Here is a 20,704-nt window from a genome sequence, read left to right as displayed (position 1 = left end):
CAGCCCTGATTTAAAAACACACATTGATCCAAAGTGCTGTACAGAATAAAAAATAGATAAAAATAAATAAAGCTAACATGAGACCACAAATACACGCGAAATAAAAAAAAAAAACTACGAAAAAATTATTAAAAGACTGGGATAAAAGTAACAGTCATACATGAATAAGATGAATAAAATACAATAAAGTCAATAATATGTAATACTATATAATGGGTTTGATAGTGAAAGAAGGATTCTTTGTGATTATTTTGCACACTCTTCTTGTTTTTACTCACACAAATCTGACAGTTTACAAGGGGAACAGTAGCAGTAGCTCGGGCTTTTATGTTGAAAAGCGCCACCGGAAGTGTCTGCTCCTTGTTGCCTTGACAATGGTCCACCACCGCACCCACTGGAAGCTGGAGGCAGCCTGGGAATCTGGAGCATCATCATCATCATCTTCACCCGCGTTCACCCAACAGAAAGAAACAAAGCCGGCGGCTCATGCTGCACCTCTGAGCCGACATGGCGAGCAGCTGGAGGGGCTTTACACATCCATCCCTGAGTTAGCTGCCCAATTTATTTCTTAATTATTTTATTATTACAAAAAAAAAAAAAAAACATACAATAAAAAAAAAATATGGCTAAACAGTACGATGTTCTCTTCCGACTCCTGCTCCTCGGAGATTCCGGTGTTGGGAAAACATGTTTGCTGTGCAGATTCACGGACAACGAGTTTCACCCGTCTCACATCTCCACCATCGGTAAGATGCGTTTTATTCATCACCTGTGTTTAAACCAGCACATCCGGTTTGTGTTTCTCTTCTTCTTCATCATCTTCTGTTCATCATGTCACATGCGCAGCACACACACACACACACACACACACACACACACACACACACACACACACACACACACACACACACACACACACACACACATACACAGTCTCTTTCTTTCTCTTCCCTCCCTGTATGTGTGTGTGTGGGGCCACTGGATGTTTTATATTTATTTATTATTCCATTATTGGCGCCTGATCATGTTTTATTACTGTAGTCAGTTCATTACAGGAGTGGATTAATTTCAAATCCATGTGATTGCACATTGGTTGAAAGAAGAAGTCCTGAGGGGGGAGAGAGATCTGACACCTGGCAGTCATTCATCCACATGACTTTAATTCAATCCAACTTTATTTATGAAGCCCTTAAAAACACAACAACAGCTGAAACAATATTTCTTAAAGCCAAAATGTGTAGATTTTAGATTAAATATTGTATTCTTGGCACAAATATCACACAGTAAATCCTTATTAAATAAAAAGTAATAATCCCCTCTTATATCGTGAATCATATCACAATTTCTGTCAAAAAATAATCAAAATTTGTAAAGATATTTATGCAAAAATCATGCTGCCCCTAAATAAAACACATAAAATATAAAAAAATGAGACCTAAAACACTGTAAAAAAAATAAAATAAAAAAAAAAGTTGAGAAAAGTCAAAATTTCAAGCCAATTTTGAAGAAAAAAACCCTCAAAATTCTCTTTTCAAACAGTTTGGTTAACCAATATTGTTCAGATAATGTAAAAAAAAAAAATTAAAAAAATTAAAATTAGAATTTTGAGTTGGCACAATTCTAATTTACAAGTTCGTCAAACAAAATAATATTAGTTGATAGCACTTTTTTTTTTGTTGGGCTGTAAACTCAAAAAATTGATTGATTGCAGCAATTTGCCTTGAAATGTTGAGTTTTATTTTTTACAGTGTAGACCTAAAAAAACAGACAATAAAACAGTAGAATACTGCAGAGCGTAGATAAACAACACAAATAAACAAGTCATACAATAAGAAGTGGGTCGACAGCAGCAGAGGAAGTCGGTGCTAAATGCTCCTAAATATTACTGTTTGGCACCGACTTTCTCATTTGAGGATGGGAAGAGGTGAATTAATGCTACGACTGGACAAATATATCCATATTTTATCTGCATCCTGACGTGAGAGAATATATCGTCTTAGAGTTTGGATATCGTTGTGTTGCGATAAAGTATCTGTGATGATTTTCCTGGTTTTTAAGGCTGTTGCAGTAAAAATAATCCACTAAATATTATAACTTTAATCCAGAGAAAGTCCATAAATCCATACAAAGTTAAATTTTAAGCCTAATTATTAGCGTAACAGCAGAATTTGACCTTTTCTTTTGGTGAATTTCACTGTTTCTACATCTTAAACATGAAAAAGCCAAATAAATAAACCAGATATTATCCTAAATGAAAGGTACCAAGTCTAGATATTTTTAATTAAAAAAAATGTATTCATGTTTTTGGTTGTGGTGGCTCCAACTCTCCAAGTGGCTTTTAAAGGTCCAGTGTGCAATATTTAAGGCGGTATTATGAGTTGAAAAGGATTTACTGAATAACATAATTGCTTTAACCCTTTAAAGTACTACTCAACCGTTTGGTCGAGCACACTTTAAGTCACTATATCTCACTGAAAAATGCATCAAACACTTAATGTGACTTGAATGAATTATGCAATGTCAACGTCATGAACAGACGTCTCAACCGTTTGGTAGAGGCCTGTATCTAAAATACTGTAGGGTCTAATTAAAAAAAATATATATATATTGATTGTCGTTATGGTTATCATAAGTAAATAAAATAAAAATAATAAAACATGCAAAGAAATATTTTTTCCTTTGCTTTTTCTTGGTGTGTACCGTAAAGGGTTAAACCACTCACTGTCCTGCACCAAACTCCATAGAGAAAATCAACGATTTAACATCATGCCACACAGGAGTTGTTAACCCATTTCTGACTCCTATTAGTGAGCTTAAATGTGTTATTTTGCAACTTCCTGTTTGAAGTTCTTCATTCTTATTTAAATAAGTGACATAAACAATATAAACGAGACACCGGTAGAGCAGCACTTCCTGTGTCTCCCTGCTGCTTAAAAACGCTGATTTTCTCTATGGACTTTGGTATGGGGATCGTGAGCGACTTGACTGACAAACGTTGACATTTTTTTTGCTCTAACGGCAAAAAGACGTGAAGATATTCTGAAGATATTGCAGATTGTATGAGGTCAGTGAGTGAGTGAGTGAGCGAGTGAGTGAGTGAGTGAGGGAGTGAGTGAGTGAGTGAGTGAGTGAGTGAGTGAGTGAGTGAGTGAGTGAGTGAGTGAGAGAGTGAGTGAGTGAGTGAGTGAGTGAGAGAGCCTCGGGGGCTCAGCGTTGTGAGTCACACACACATTTTTGCCACATCCCTGAATCTGGTATTGACTGAGCAGAGAGTCTTAAAGTGTGTGTGTGTGTGTGTGTGTGTGTGTGTGTGTGTGTGTGTGTGTGTGTGTGTGTGTGTGTGTGTGTGTGTGTGTGTATGTGTGCGTGCGTGTGTGTGTGTGCATCACTCTGCACAGTGGTGTGATCCAGAGCCATGACAGGCACATTACCCACAGCGTCACTTTGTGGTTACATGAAGCTTCCTGTGTATTTCTTCTGCCTGCTTCTCTCTGTGCTACAGTGGAGTTTAATCTCCTGCAGCACCTGTTCTCTGTGTGTGTGTGTGTGTGTGTGTGTGTGTGTGTGTGTGTGTGTGTGTGTGTGTGTGTGTGCAGTCATTTCATTGACTCCTTTTTGTTTGAAGTAGCGTCTTCTTTCTGCCAGTGTTTGCACTAATTAAACGGAGAATGGAGAATAAATCCCCGCGGCCTGAGTGAGGAGATGTACGGTAGTTTGTGTCGGGAGATATTTGTTCCTCCTGAATGCATGAGCATGGCATTTGATTTTGTTCATTAAAAACAACAGCAGAAAACCAAACGCACACAGAGGTTATTATGGTCCAGATAAGGGCGAGACAATGAGTCGTGTAATTGGCTGTTACCTGCAGACGGATGTGACTTTATACTGTTGTGATCTGAGAGGAAATAAGATGGTCAGTGTCATCACTGAAGCAGTAGAGGCATTAAAGGTCCGCTCTATGATCGCTCAGTGTCCATGCAGCTTTTATTTATTTAAAACGCCAATGCTCAACATTTTTTGATGTATAAATTAAACGTGGGATTGCATTCTCTTTGCGTCCAATAAAAAAAACACACCAAAAAAGTTGAATTTAGCAACATTCCAAACTGTTTTTGTCTCTTTTAGTGTCAAAGTCAGACTAATAGAGTTAAATTTAACACAATTTTAGAGTCAGTTTGGTTCTTTTAGTGTCAAAGTAACAGTAAACTAATGTAATATAACACACTTTTAGTGGTTTTGGCTCTTTTAGTGTCAAAGTAAGACTAATAGAGTCAAATTTAACACCATTTTAGAGTGTGTGTCTCTTTTTGTGTCAAATTAACATTAAACGAGTGAAATTTAACACAATCTTTTTTGTTTTTGGCTCTTAGTATCGAATTAACACTTAAATTAGTGACATTTAACACAAATTTTGAGTTGGTTTGACTCTTTGAGTGTCAAAGTAACATTAAACTAATGACATTTAACACAATTTTAGAGTCAGTTTGGTTCTTTTTGTGTCAAAGTAACATTAAATGAGTGAATTTTAACACAATCTTAGTGTTTTCGGCTCTTAGTATTGAAGTAACACTTAAATTAGTGAAATTTAACACACATTTTAGAGTCTGTTAGTCTCTTTTAGTGTCAAAGTAACACTAAAATAGTGAAATTTAACACAATTTTAGAGTGTTTTTGGCTCTTTAATGTTAAAGTCACAATACACACGTCTAATTTAACACTGTTCCACAGTGTATTTGACTGTTTTAATGCTAAAACACACTAAAAGAGTTCATCTGAATGCAGTTCCAGATTGTATTTAACTCTTATTGTGTTAGAGTAACACAAACAAAGTTAGTTTCTAGTGTATTTGGCTCTTTCTATGTCGAATAGTGTTATATTTGTGGTATAAAGTCCTACTTAAACATTTAAAACAGTTACATTTCGACTCTTTTAAGAGTCATTAAAAACACTGTGTGGAAACAGCCCAGTGCTATGTTGAAGTCTTGCACCTGTAGCAACAGGAAATCTTTACCCTGCAGAGAAACAGCACATTGAAAAGCTTTTATTTGATGTTTTTCAGTGGTATCTGCCTTTTTGTGTGTGTGTGTGTGTGTGTGTGTGTGTGTGTGTGTGTGTGTGTGTGTGTGTGTGTGCTGTCTTTTGTTGTTGTTGTTCTTTTGACATAAAGACATCTTCACAAGTCCACAGCAGTCTCCTGACATTAGTGGTGGACAGTGAGCAGCAGCAGACTGTGTCTCTATCAGTCGCTCTGGGACTTCTTCTTCTTCTTCTTCTTCTTCTTCTTCTTCTTCTTTTATGTCTCCTGCAGTAATTCAGACGTCTCCTCAGACTAAAACAAGCCTCACAAAGTTCGGGGAAATTATTTATCGATCCGCGGCGCGAGAGGAGGCCGTGACGGCGCTGGCTCTTGACGGTGTGAGGACATTAATCGTCTCTCACGGCCGTCTCTCTCTGTCCTCATTCATTCTGTTACAGTCCAGTCCATCGCTGTTTTTCCTCTTCATTATCTCACTAACACTAAACTGCACTGACGTTTAGGTTCAAACACAAGTCAAGGCTGTTGTTTATGCCTGTGAGTTCTTCTTTACTCTTCACAAATGAAGTGCTCAGGAAAGAAAATGTACTGTGTATTAAATGAGTGAAATTTAACACAATCTTAGTGTTTTTGGCTCTTAGTATTGAAGTAACACGTAAATGAGTTAAATTTAACACAATTTTAACTTCTGTTTGCCTCTTTTAGTGTCAAAGTAACATTAAACGAGTGAAATTTAACACAATTTTAGAGTCTGTTTGTCTCTTGAAGTGTCAAAGTGACATTAAACAAACTAAATTTTTGTGTTTTTGGCTCTTTTAGTGTCAAAGTAACATTAAATGAGTGAAATTTAACACATTTTTTTATGTTTTTGGCTCTTAGTATTGAAGTAACACTTAAATTAGTGAAATTTAACACAATTTTAGAGTCTGTTTGGCTCTTTTTGTGTCAAAGGAACACTATAAGTGTGAAATGTAACACAATTGTTAGTGTTTTTGGCTCTTTAAGTGTTATAGTTATACTAAAAGAATTCAATGTAACACAATTTTAGTGTTTTTGGCTCTTAGTATTGAAGTAGCACTTAAATTAGTGAAATTTAACAAAAAATGTTTGTGTTTTTAGCTCTTTTTATGTCAAAGTAACATTGAATTGGAGTGAAATTTAACACAATTTTACTGTTTTTGGCTCTTTAAGTGTTATACTAAAATAATTAAATAGTGTTTAGTGTTTTTGGTTCCTACAGTGTTGTAGTTATAATAAAATAATTCAAATAAACACAATTTTAGTGTTTTTGGTTCCTTTAGTGTTCTAGTTATACTAAAATAATTAAAATAAACACAATTTAAAGTGTTTTTGGCTCCTTTAGTGTTAAAGTAACAGTACAAAGAGAGTTCCATGGCTTTTTTTTTCTTCACAAATGACAGGAAGTGCTCAGACAGAAAAAGGAATACCAGTAAATACATAACCTGCCTTGTATATAATAGGATCAACAAAAAGACACCATGACGATGATGATGATGATGATTTTATTTCCCTGGTTACAGCTCACCATTAAAGCTAAAAGTCTATTAATAAATGTGTTCCTGTTTTATTATGACAGGTCCCTCTGTTCCCTGTAAGACTGACTGTGTTATGGGCCAGCGAGTACACACACACACACACACACACACACACACACACACACACACACACACACACACACACACACACACACACACACACACACACACACACACAACACACACACACACACACACACACACACAGCTCATGCAGCAGTGGTCCTGGAGTCACTGCAGAGTTGCTGCTCGCTGTCAAAACAGAGATAAGACACGAGGAGCGAAGGTTCTCAGTAGCGTCGATGTGATCACGACCCGGTGACCTCGTCACGCTGAAGGTCTGACATCCATCACAACAGCCACACACAGTCGTTCTAACAGTCTTGTATAAAGTACCTTTAAAGAGAAACTTAAATATAAGTATCTTAACCAGAAAATGTAGTAAAAAGTACATAATATTACTTAAGTAAAAGTCTTAAAGTGCATGACGTTTACTGTACTTAAGTATCAAAAGTGTCATTTTCTGATATAAAACGTGCTTTAGTGAAAGTAAGCAGTGAGGAGTTGAGTATTGAGCAAGTTGTCTTTCATTTGGAAGGTTGTGGGTTAAATTCCTGTCTCTGCTAGTCTTTATGTGCCCTTGAGCAAAGTACACTTAACATATGAAAGATGGGGGAATGGCAAAGACTAGAAAAGCTCCATATAAATACTAGTGCTGGGCACGTGAACCACCGCTAACGGCGTCAACGCTAACGCGCGTGACGTCATGTTTACGTACGTGACTCCCGATTGTTAAAACGAGTCTCTAAAGTAACGCTAAACTTTAAAAACAGAAGCGCACATACGCAGTACATGGGTTATTTGTAGCGCTGCTCTTTTTAGCGACTGTAGGCGCACTAACGGCGCTAAAGGAGCTAACGCAGCTAACGACGCTAACTGGTAATCGTAAAAAAACCTAAAAACAAGACGTCACGCGCGTCTTTCACGGTCAGTCGTCATGGAAAGACGTCATGCGGTAGCGTGCGTTAACGTTGACACCGCTAACCGCCGCTAACGTGCCCACTAATAAATACAGACCGTAAGCATGGAGTAACAAGAGCAGATTCAAAAATGCTAAGAACAGGAACAAGTTTCCGGAGATCTATTTTTTTTGAAATGCCCTTAAATATTAAATGGAACTCCACCAATGGAATCAACTTCAGATCCTGTCGTAAAGTGTTCCAGGTGGAAGAGGCAGAGTAAAGAAAATGCTCTTTTTGTCGAGCTCTGTGAGCGTTTCTGTGTGACGTGATGAAGTAAAGCAGACGTATGAGTCACAGCTGCAGGCCAAGCATTGATTTATAGATGAGGTGCAGAAGTCTGTGCGAGGATAACGATGAGCGATTGACCACAGAACACAGAGTGTAATGATGGCTGAGCTGTTTACAGCCAACAGGAGAGGGAAGTGAAGTCGCTGATTCAATCCAGGGGATTCACTGCCCCTGAGCAAGGCACCCAATCCCCCATTGGTGCAGAGAAGTGTGCTCCACTGCTCCTGCAGCTAGCTTGCGCGTGTTCACTAATGATGTGTAATAAGGATAAAGGCAGAGGACAAAATCACTATGACTAACTTCTAAACATATATATACTGTATAAATCATAGACTTCTAAAAGTGAAATTTAAAGGGTGAATTCCAGTATTTTTCAATCTGGTACGTGCGCTTCACTGCTCCTGCAGCTAGCTTGCGCGTGTTCACTAATGATGTGTAATAAGGACAGGTTAAAGGCAGAGGACAAAATCACTATGACGAACTTCTAAATATATATACTGTATTTATATCATGGACTTCTAAAAGTGAAATGTAAAGGGTGAATTCTGGTATTTTTCAATCTGGCTACATGCACTCCACTGCTCCTGCAGCTAGCTTGCGCGTGTTCACTAATGATGCATAAATAAGGACAGGTTAAAGGCAGAGGACAAATTCACTATCGCTTATTGGTTTGTGTGCAAAAATTACGACTTCTAACAGTGAAATTTAAAGGGTGAATTCTGGTAATTTTTCAATCTGGGCCGTAAGATTCACAAAGATTCGTAATTGGTCGAGTAGATCGTCCCTGGCGAGGCTACGCAAGCTAACGCGAGACCTGAGAGGCTTGAAAACAAGCACTTTTTATCGATATAACTCACAATGGCGCGTACATTTATAAAACATAGGGTCCCGGTCGAAGAATACCAGAATTTCCCCCTTTAAAGGTCCGTGATAGATAGCGTCCAGCATCTGTAGCTACAGAGCTAGCGGTGACATTCACGTAAACACTGTCACCATTGTAAGAATTGTAAGAAAGTGGCAGCTACGACATGTTTTGTTCCTAAAGAAGTAGAAGAAGAAGAAGTAGAAGAAGAAGAAGCCTAGCTTTAGTTTCAGGCTATGGTTCTTCTTCTGCTCAGGTGGATTTTTAAAAGTCGTATTTTTAGCCTGTGACTTACAGGAGCAGAGGATTTGACAGAGACGCTCAGTTGGGTCAAAAGAGGTCAAAATGTAGTCCGTGACCTGTGAAGACAGCTGGGGACACTTGTTGCTCATAGTTTTAAGCTATTAAATAGACAAAATACAGGTTTAAATTAATTCTGGTGTCAATTTCTGGCCTCAAATGAAGGAAAAATGTCCAAAAAAGATGACATTTTCAAAAACTCAGACATCTAATCAGTTTGATCTAATCAACTTGTCACATAAGGACAAGACACCAATTTGTCCAGTTTTTAAATCTATGTAGATTGCAGATTCTCAGGTGTGCAACTATGGTGGCCCTCATGTACCAAAAAGGATGATGTTCTCCTTTTGTTTGTGAAGGACACTCATGCTCTGCCTATGTTGTCCCCTCTCTATAAAGCAAGACATTTGTCGAAAGTGCATAAAAAAGGCGAATTCTGAGTCGTCGAAAACAAAACTGCTTAATATTTTGAAGTGATTATTCGTTCAAAGTCACTTAAATCATAATATCTTACTCATTCTGTTGCTCAGTTTGATCGACATCAGGTCATTTTGACCACGTCTACACACCTGAATGTGTTGAGGTGCACTAGTGTACCTAATAAAGTGGCCTGATAGTGTGTATATATGTCATCCTCCGTTTAAATCAGCGCAGCAGGGATTGACGTGTGTGTGTCACACCACGAGCAGGAAATTGTAACCTTGAGGAGATGAAATTGTCTCCGGACAGATTGTTGACAAGTTTATAATTGAGAAGAGAGGAAAAAAACTGAAAGATAAATAAATAAATAAATGTTTGTTCCTTGTTCTCCTGCGGTCCCTGAAGGCAGCAGCAGCAGCAGCAGCTGGTTGTGTGCAGTAGTGATCGTCAGGGCTCAGAGATCCACACTAATGTGACAGTGTGTGTGCGTGTGTGCGTGTGTGTGTGTGTGTCGGCGCCAGAGCTTCCATCATCTGTCCATACATAATTTAGCGCCGTCCTTCACCATTTACCACACACACACACACACACACACACACACACACACACACACACACACACCGCCTGATCCGTCTTGCTCAGTTGAACGTGTGTCGTCCTGGTAATCAGTGGAGTCAGTTCTGGGCGTGTTTCCCCATTAACATTTACACGGCTTTCAATCGTGAAACGCCGCCATGTTAAATTAACCGCCGTCTCCTCCTCTTCTCTGTTGTTGTCTCGCTTCACTGTGAAGGATTTGGAAAATTTAGATGGAGGTAAACGTCTGGTTTTTAATGGAATATGTACATAGGTGTATAGAGGCCCATTTCCAGTGTTCTAATGGTACATTGCGTTTGCTAAAGGCTATTGGATGATTAGAAAACCCTTGAAAACCCTTGTGCAATGATGTCAGCACAGCTGAAAACAGTTTGGAAGTTTGAATAAAAAAATCATTATTTTTCATCTTGTCAATGTCTTGACTATATTTTCTATTCATTTTTACAAAAAAATTGTGTAAGTGACCCCAAACTTCAGGGTTTCCAACAACTAGCAAATGAAGACAAATATCTACTTCAGTGCATTTATATATATATATATATGTATATATATATATATATATATATATACATATAGACGTGGTTAAAGACACGAAAGAGAAAATATTCAGTGTTGATGCTCAAGGTCAGAGTGATTCAAAAATGTTGTAACTCACATCACAGCCAGTGTTTGCAGAAAGTGCCACAAGGTAGAAATAAACAGTCTTATGTGTTATTTTATACGTTTCCTGTGTACCTAATAAAGTGGCCACCGCCATTATATTATTACACTACTGCAGCTCTGTTTGGATTATCTAGACGGATTTTATTTAACTGTTTTCTTTACTCTGTTTCAGTTCCTTATTTCCTGTTTTATTTTGAAGTTTTTCCATTGAGTGCACCTTGTTAGGCTTGACTTCCTGTCTTCCCTGTTGATCGCCTGCCCCGCCCTAATGTGTTTCACCTGCGTTCCTGTGTATTTAGTCTCTGTTCTCAGCTGCTCTGCTCCCTGTGTTTTAAGGTTTTTTCTGTTATTGTTTAGTTTTTTGGGCCTTTTTTTTATTGGTTTATGACTATTTTTGTCCATTTTTTTTACTCAAACTGCATTTGTGTCCTCCATCTTTACATCCCCTGACACTTTTTAAAAGATAAAGTTGTGCTCTGTGTCTTCTTGCACATCATTTCTCGTCCACGTTGCCCAATCGTGGCCCCAAATATAGCATTTAGAAACACGTCGGAACAATTTCTGAACATAAAAACCTCTAATTATGAGGAAACCATTGTGTCTGAGTGCATTCATGCATATTTCTTCTTTTTCTTCTTCACCACAGTCGTTACCGCTCGCCTGCTTCTGCTTCTGTGAAATGATCTCATTTTTCCTCCGCCGTTAAAAAGCAATGATAATGGATTCCCAGTAAAAATCAGCAGGCAGCAGAGAGCAGACAGTGTTGGTCCTAACGTAACTGCTGAAGCAACTCTCTGCTGTTTTATGTCTGTGGAGGTGAAGTTTTTTTTTATCTAATTCACGTTACTTTTAAAAGTATAGTTCGCAGGAACTTTTGGCGCCATTGGTCGATAATAATGATTACATAATGACCTTTTAAGCATATCGTAAATCAAGCGATCTGAAGGAGAACGACAGTTGTGCTCCTCCTCTGGGCTCTGAGTACAGTCCCACAACTGCAGGCTGCTTCACTTACTTTGTTATTATTTGAAAACGCATGAATTCAGTTGAGGCTACAGCTGCCGTCCACGTCACCCCGGGTTTTTAAAACACCCCATAAACGCTTGATGTTTGAAGAAGTTTGTTTTTCACTCTGAGTTCTCTAGGATTGTCTCGAATCAGAGGGTTTGGGTTCAGTGTGTTTACATACGTGTTAAAAGTCCAATTTTAGTCAGACTAAGACATTTATTCGGTTTTCTTAATGTCATGTAAACACATTAGTCCAACTTAAAACAAGCTAGTCTTAGTCGGACTAACGTACCTGGATAATACGATTCATAGTCCGATTACTCCTGCATGTATACGCTTAGTCAGACTAGAGTCAGAATTTAGTCCGACTAAAATCAAGCTACTCTTGGTCGGACTAACATACCTGGATAATACGATTCATAGTCTCATAGTCCGATTACTCCTGCATGTATACGCTAAGTCAGACTAGAGTCAGACTTGGCGTTATCCACAAGCACCAACATTTAGTCAGACTAAAAACAAGCTAGTCTTATTTGGACCAACATACCTGGATAATACGATTCATAGTCTGATTACTCATGCATGTATACGCTAAGTCAGACTAGAGTCTGACATGGCGTTATGCGCAAGCAATACAATTTAGTCCGACTAAAATCAAGCTAGTCTTATTCGGACTAACATACCTGGATAATGCGATTCATAGTCCGATTACTCCTGCATGTATACGCTTAGTCAGACTACAGTCGGACTTGGCGTTATGCACATGCACCAAAATTTAGTCCGACTAAAATCAAGCTAGTATTAGTCGGACTAACATACCTGGATAATACGATTCATAGTCCGATTACTCCTGCATGTATACACTTAGTCAGACTAAAGTCGGACTTGGCGTTATGCACATGCACCAAAATTAATCAGACTAAAATCAAGCTAGTCTTAGTCGGACTAACATACCTGTATTATACGATTCATAGTCTCATAGTACGATTATTCCTGCATGTATACGCATAGTCGGACTGGAGTCGAACTCGGAGTTCTGTGCATGCACCAAAATTTCCTCACCGGTCTTTGACCTGGAAGTAGAAGGAGACAACGTACACATGGAGTCATGGAGCAAGTTTGCCTGTCTTAGTCGGACTATGACCTCAATCTAAAAAGATCAATTTTAAGTTAAGGCTTAGTAAAAAAGGAGTCTGTAGCTAACTTTATTCATTTTTGTAGATGGTACTCGGTGGAACCCCTGATCTATAGAACCCATCAGTCTGTATTTGCACTTTAGGAGTTTAACACAGCGCTAATACAGCTGGACAATGATCGCTGGTACGACAGCGACCATTAGTCTCTGAGGCCTCGGGCGACACAGACAGGCTGCTGATTGCCGTGCTGACCTTTCACTTAGTATTATTTTGAATGGAGTCACGCCAAATGCAAAGGTCACCGCCCCGAGACTCAAATGAGGCCTCGTACTGTCTTTCTTTCTTTCTTCTAATCAGTGATTAAACTCTGTGCAGGTGTCTTCTTCTTTTCTTCCTCCAACTTTGTTCTCAGCAAACACAAGGAAAATCCCATAGAATCAGCCAGTGTGTGTGTGTGTGTGTGTGTGTGTGTGTGTGTGTGTGTGTGTGTGTGTGTGTGTGTGTGTGAGCCGTTAAGCCTGTGTCAACATTACAGGATCCAGACGCTGCAGAAATTGCAGCAGAAGTAAAAAATAAACAGAACATAACGAAAACCACGATCTGCAGTTTCTTCCACTTCCCTGAATGTAAAGTATTGGACTCAGTGGCTCTTTCTCTCAGCGTGACGTCCAACGTTAAACGTGGCTGACGCTGAGCATCGGGTTAATTGGGAGGTGTTAATTGATTTCTCAGGGATTAGCAGCTGCCCGTCCAGTCTCATGGGTTTGGTTTGTGGGTTTGACTCGGAATGCATTAGTGTGAGGAGACGATTATGTGGGAAGGAAAAGATGAGAAGTGAGGAAAGAGGAGAGAGGAGAGAATGTCAAAGATGTAAATATCACAAAAATATATGAAAAATCCATCAAGAAATATAAGAACCCCAGTCAGACTTGGCGTTATGCTCAAGCACCAAAATTTAGTCGGACTAAAATCAAGCTAATCTAAGTCGGACCAACATTCCTGGATAATCTGATTCATAGTCCGATTACTCCTGCATGTATACTCTTAGTCAGACTAGAGTCAGACTTGGGGTTATGGGCAAGCACCAAAATTTAGTCGGACTGAAATCAAGCTAGTCTTAGTCGGACTAACATACCTGGATAATACGATTCATAGTCTGATTACTCCTGCATGTATACTCTTAGTCAGACTAGAGTCAGACTTGGGGTTATGTGCAAACACCAAAATTTAGTCAGACTAAAATTAAGCTAGTCTTAGTCGGACTAACATACCTGGATAATACGATTCATAGTCTGATTACTCCTGCATGTATACTCTTAGTCAGACTAGAGTCAGACTTGGGGTTATGTGCAAACACCAAAATTTAGTCAGACTAAAATTAAGCTAGTCTTAGTCGGACTAACATACCTGGATAATACGATTCATAGTCCGATTACTCCTGATTGTATACTCTTAGTCAGACTAGAGTCAGACTTGGGGTTATGCGCAAGCACCAAAATTTAGTCAGACTAAAATCAAGCTAGTCTTAGTCGGACTAACATACCTGGATAATACGATTCATAGTCTGATTACTCCTGCATGTATACTCTTAGTCAGACTAGAGTCAGACTTGGGGTTATGGGCAAGCACCAAAATTTAGTCAGACTAAAATTAAGCTAGTCTTAGTTGGACTAACATACCTGGATAATACGATTCATAGTCTGATTACTCCTGATTGTATACGCTAAGTCAGACTAGAGTCAGACTTGGCGTTATGCGCAAGCACCAAAATTTAGTCAGACTAAAATCAAGCTAGTCTTATTTGGACCAAAATACCTGGATAATATGATTCATAGTCCGATTACTCCTGCATGTATACGCTTAGTCAGACTACAGTCGGACTTGGCGTCCTTGTGCATTTGGTCCCTAAATATAATAAAAAGTAATGCATTTCATTTATATCACACTTTACATTTGAAAAAAAAGTATAATCTCAAAGTACTACATAGTAAAAGCATGAGAAACACACAAAACAACACTCATAAAGTCACATTACTGTTGAAGTCCATATTATTTAAGTCATATTCCATCATGATATCACACCAGCAACATTCCTGACGATCATTTCAAAATAAAAGTCTTTGCTTTGATACGACATATGAAAAATTAAAACATATTTACAAAGGGCTACGTGTTTGAGAGCAGTGCAATAAAGACATAATGACAGTGTGTGGTCATTAAAGCTTTGACCAAACAATGAAATCTAATGTTGCCTTCATCTAAAGACGTTTATTCTGTACATTATTGTGGGTTATTGTAAAAATGCAGCTCTAGTATTGTCTTTACTAACTGTGTCCTCTGTGTCTCTGTGTCTGTGTCTGTGTCTCTGTGTCTCTGACAGGCGTCGACTTCAAAATGAAAACACTAGTAATAGATGGAATCAAAGTGCGAGCACAGATATGGTAAGAGACACAAAGGCCTCGTCGTCCTTCACATCAGATAAACAATATGAAATAAAAAACAAGATAAGACCACACCTATTGGGCTTTGTTGTAATAAAAAAGGTCCCTTGTGTCCAAAGTACAAACTACAATAGCATATTCTGTATTTATGGCATTTTAGGAAGTAAATATTAAAATTCTAATACTAATTTCAGTGATTTTAAATGCTTACATGCTCTTGTTTTGCAGATATAATATTGTTCAATATTTATAGTCATAAAGTTCCACTGAGTTGTATGTGAAATCCGTGTTATTATGGTATAATCCTGTTTATTTGTGCAGGGACACTGCAGGCCAAGAAAGGTACCAGACCATCACCAAGCAGTACTACAGGAGAGCACAGGTACTTATATTTACTATTAACTGTTTGACTGTATATTAATTTTATTTAATTTAATATGAACACACATTAGCATGTCTTGACGCTTCTCAGGACGGTAGATTATAAGGGATCAAAGTAAAACCAGGAGATTAAAGTATTAATCCAGTAAAGAATATCAGATAATTAGAGATTAAGTTTTGCTTTGAAGTAAAACGTGTGGGTTTTAAACTTTATAATAGGCCAATAATTAAATTTTATCTTGCTCAACTTTTGCTCAGATTAACTTTGTGAAGTCAAAATGTTATTCTCACAAGGTTCAGATTAGTTTTGGGTCAGATTATAGATTTGGACGAGGCAGTTTTATCAATTAAATCAATCTTATTTGTTTGTTTTATTGTGTATTTTACTCCTACTACATTATTGAGTGTTTTTTATTCGTATAAGAAAATGATCTCATGGTATTAAAGTATATTATTGAGTTGTTGTCCAGCCTCAGGTTTTTCTTTTTCACTTATAAAGAGATTTAAAACATTTGAAATGTGATTAACTATTTACCAGAAACTGGAAGGAAAGAGTTGTCATCTCACCAGAGGCTTAGACTGTAAAATCACAAATAAGTGGTGATCTAGTTTGTTTACGTCGGAAGAATCTTTGACATATTTGCGAATTTCATAAATATAAAGTTGGCTTTATGAACAAAAACAAAAGAAAAACGGGTCTATTTTGTGACTTTTTTTGCACAAATTATTGCTTCTTTCTTTGTCTTTTTTTAAATATGCAAACTTTGACTCAACAACACATAAGGAGACATTTAGTAAAGCCGAAATATGAATATGAGCATATTAGTCCTGTGCTGTCAACTAAGGATTATTTTTATAATGGTCTTATAACTGGTCCGTAAAATGTCAGAAAACGTTAAAAAAGAATGTCGATCGGTGTTTGTTTTTGCTCAGTTTTAAGTGATTTCTTTGTTTATGGAGCAAAGAAATGAAGAAAATATTCACATTTAAGAAGCTGAAACGATCAGAAATCTTGCTTTAATCATGAAAACAGCTTCAAACCAAGTAACTGTTTCAGTTCTCGAAAGAATACATGTTCATGTACGGTTCTTCCTGTCGTCTTCCTCTACTGAGCTTTTCAAATTAAAGCTTGACGTCGTTCACTGTGGCCTCTCAGTCGTTGACTTCCTGTGTGCAGGGAATCTTCCTGGTGTACGACATCACGAGCGAGCGATCCTTCCAGCACATCATGAAATGGGCCAGTGACGTGGACGAGGTGAGTCACGGCGACGGTGAGGATGATGATGTGGGGGATTTGAAAAAGTCAATAAATCACACGCACAGTGGATGTTTTTGCAGAAAGGGCCAAAAACTGACGCTGAGACGTGGTGTAATAAACGCACACAAATGCTATGGCCTGACATTCAGCTGTCAGGAGAACATCCTCAGTCTCACACCCAGTTTATTCTCTATTAATTTAGCAATTATCAGCCTCATTTCCTCCGCGGGTTACACGCCGTATTGATCTTGGCCAACGCTTCCCCGCTTATCGTTCATCTGAGACTCATTTCCTGTGAGCGCTGTCACTCCGCTGTGTTTTGTTCGCGTCTGCGTTCCCTTGACATTTTCCCCCATCGTCTCATCCCTCCTGTAACACTGTGTTTTTCATTATTTCTGCAAACGCTTATCTGTGACTATGCCACACACACACACACACACACACACACACACACACACACACACACACACACACACACACACACACACACACACACACACACACACACGTCTGCAGTACGCTCCTGAAAAGGTCCAGAAGATCCTCGTGGGGAACAAGTCGGACGAGGTGGACAAGAGGCAGGTGGCCACGGAGCAAGGCGTCAAGGTACAGTTCATCACCCAGGTCACCTAACAACAACTAAATCATCAATAAAATATATATATATAATGAATATATATGTAGATCTTCATTTGAAAGATGCAATTTAGATTCATAAAATCTTTTAGATCCTTTAAAATCACGGGTGGAAATCAGGCCGTAGCAGGATCTGCAGCAGACTCTGCCGTCTTATAGCGATTTTCCACGATACGGTTCCAGCACGGCTCGCTCGGCATGACTCGGTTTGGTATTGTTTTTCCATCACTATGACGTCATAGCGCGGCTGCGTGAAAACCGCCCTGACGTCGTTTTATAAGCGACACAAACACACAAACTAGTGACGAGCAAAGCAGTTGTTTTCGGTGTTACCGAATCATTAGAATCAGTTTGTTAAAAAGATCCGTTCAGTACTTGAACGAGTCGTGATCGGCAGTGCTGTCACTAAATCCAGCAGACTCCTCTGGTGTTAAATAGTGAAGATTTTCGACATTTTCTTTGCTAAATGTTGCAGATTAACGCAAGTTTTCACATGTTTTAAGTCTTTTTAACTTTAATCTACAGTTCGGGATTGTTCGGTTGGATTCTTGTGTCGGACATCGCGCTCACGACTCTCTCTGACCAATCAGTCTCTTGACAGTCTGTGCACGTCACATTTTAGTATCGGCTCAGCTCGCTTGGAACCTCGTCAGAGCAGCTATTTTAAAAAAATCTATCGAATTAATGGAAAAGCCAAGAAAAACAAGTAAGAGCCGAGCCGTGCTGGAACCGTGTAGTGGAAAAGCGACAATTTCTGTATCCTCTGCACAAATCTGAAGCTCTGGATGCAACGCGATTAAGTCAGCTACAGATTTTTCCACATTTGGGTCGGACTGAGACAGAAGTGAACCTGATTTTACCAAAGGTTTCATCTCATCCTGTTAGAAAATGACTCATTTAATCCCATAAACAAGCTGTAAAGGCTCAGCTCTGATCTCAGAGACAGAGTGCCTCACATTTCCTCACATTTTCTATTATATATATGTATATATATATATATATATATATATGTATATATATATATATATATATATATATATATATATATATATAAGAAAACAGTCACCATATCAGTCCAGCAGCAGACACTCATGAATACGTCTGACGCTGTCACCTGTCTCTGCAGTTGGCTCAGGCTTATGGGATGGACTTCTTCGAGACAAGTGCCTTCACCAACCATAATATAACAGAGGTGAGTTCACTCGCTCCGTTTCCATAGAGATTCTCTGCATGTCGCCGTCTACTGTTTGTTTGTTTGTTTGTTTGTTTGTTTGTTTGCATCCACTGCTGTTCAGCGAATATAAACGAGAGACTACCGTTCATCCAACCAGCAGCCAGGCTCCTATTGGACGATGCTAGCTGTCAATCACACTGGTGTCCACTCATTATGGGCTGTAATTTATCGTCAATTTTACTCATTTTAAGAAATTGACATCATGTTCTATTGAATAAGATCTGAAACCTTTAGCCTCTAGAGGGCAGTGCCGAGTTACAGGCGTCAACAAACACGGCGTCATCATTGGTTCATTTGCCATTGAAGGACATCGATACGACAATAGTTTTCAGTATTTTCGTATGTGCGCCGTGACTCTTGACAATTTTACGTCTTCCTGATTGATCGGACGATTGACTCAATACTGCCTCCCACAGTTTGCAGTGGTATTGCTCCGGAAATGATCGCAAATGACGGATAAAAAGGATTTAAGAAATTTACATCATGTTCTACTGGAAAAAGACCTGAAAGAAGCGACTAAAGGCCAATTCATACTACATTTTTCTTCCTCTAGAGGGCAGTGCCGAGTTACAGGCGTCAACAAACATGGCGTCAACATTAGCTCATTTGCCATTGCGGGAGATCGATACGACAACAGTTTTCAATATTTTCGCATGTCGCGATGATCGGACAATTGACTCAATACTGCCTCCCGCAGTTTGCAGTGGTATTGCTCCCGAATAATGATCGCAAATTCTGGACAAAAAGGATTCGTCCTTCTCCATCTTTTGCGTAGAGTATATAGAGGATAACATAAGACTTCTATTCAAACTAGCAGGGTCGCCTCCTGGTGGCCATTCAGTATATCCTTAGCTCTTCTTTAACCTTAACTGAGGACACGATAGGACTGTTCGTACTTTACCGCCTCTCGTCCACCGTTTCTTCGCTTATTCGCTTTCACGTTTTCCAATACGCCAACTTTTCCAGCGTCCTTTAAGCGTAAGCGTGTTTACGTGATCTTTCGAAACGCAGTTTAGGAACATTTGACATTTCAAACTCTTTTCATTTCAAATTTCCTTTGGTCTGGTCCTCCCTCGGCTGCTGCTGCTTCTTCTTCTTCTTCTTCTTCCCCTCCAACCTCCTAAGACTTTCACCAGACTGGCAGAGCAGGTGCTGGCGGCCAATAAAAAGGACCTGGATCTTCTGCGGATGTCGGACAACGACGAGCTGGACCTGACCGCTCTGGAGCAGGAGGAGGGACTGTGTGACGGCACACCCGACGACCAGCGCAAAGGCTGCTGGTGTTAAAGGGGGCGCTGTCTGACACCGTGGGTCCGTTCATTTATTCACATTTATTTTTGGTCACCGCTCACTTTGGACACACAAAAAGCATCTTGTTTTGTATCAGGTTGATATACTTTGGTACATTCAGGACTGAAAAGCAGAGTGTGCGGTGAATAAAACAACTCAAGCTCTGAATGTCAAGGTTTTCCTCGCGCCCTCCTCCTCCTCCTCCTCCTCCTCCTCCTCCTCATCATCGTTTCTGTGATTTGACCAAATAAGCTCCTGAACTCTCTTAGAAAACTAAACTCTGAGTATTGTGTTTCTTTTAAATCCACACAATGAGCTTTTTTTGTCAGTGTTTTTGCACCTGCAGCCTTTCTCCAAACTCAGGGGTCTGCAACCTGTGGTTTTTCATCTTATTTCAAGAGCTCAAGGCGATGATTAGAAGACTTTTAACATTTTGTGCATCACATACAGTATTAACCCTTTAATATCTGAGCCTCAGAAATGTTATTTTAACCATAGAAGGGCCAGGAAGTGTCCTAATGAGTGAGTAACTTCCAGTATCCTGCATGATAAAATCATTTAAAATGAAGAAATACTA

The 20,704-nt window shown here is 39.0% G+C and overlaps 1 protein-coding gene across 1 annotated transcript; it reads left to right on the top strand.

The window, feature by feature from the left end:
* Positions 1 to 622: 622 nt before the first annotated feature.
* Positions 623 to 20,124, top strand: rab15 (RAB15, member RAS oncogene family; the record flags this gene model as incomplete). Its single annotated transcript, XM_083899162.1, has 7 exons — positions 623 to 746; positions 15,268 to 15,328; positions 15,650 to 15,710; positions 16,887 to 16,964; positions 17,484 to 17,573; positions 18,730 to 18,795; positions 19,963 to 20,124. The coding sequence occupies 7 exons, from the start codon at positions 623 to 625 to the stop codon at positions 20,122 to 20,124; spliced, it is 642 nt and encodes a 213-aa protein (XP_083755288.1).
* Positions 20,125 to 20,704: the final 580 nt, after the last annotated feature.

The sequence above is a fragment of the Microchirus variegatus genome, assembly GCF_963457635.1.
Source record: "Microchirus variegatus genome assembly, chromosome: 12".
NCBI lineage: Eukaryota > Metazoa > Chordata > Actinopteri > Pleuronectiformes > Soleidae > Microchirus > Microchirus variegatus.
This window is presented reverse-complemented; position numbering and strand designations above follow the sequence as displayed.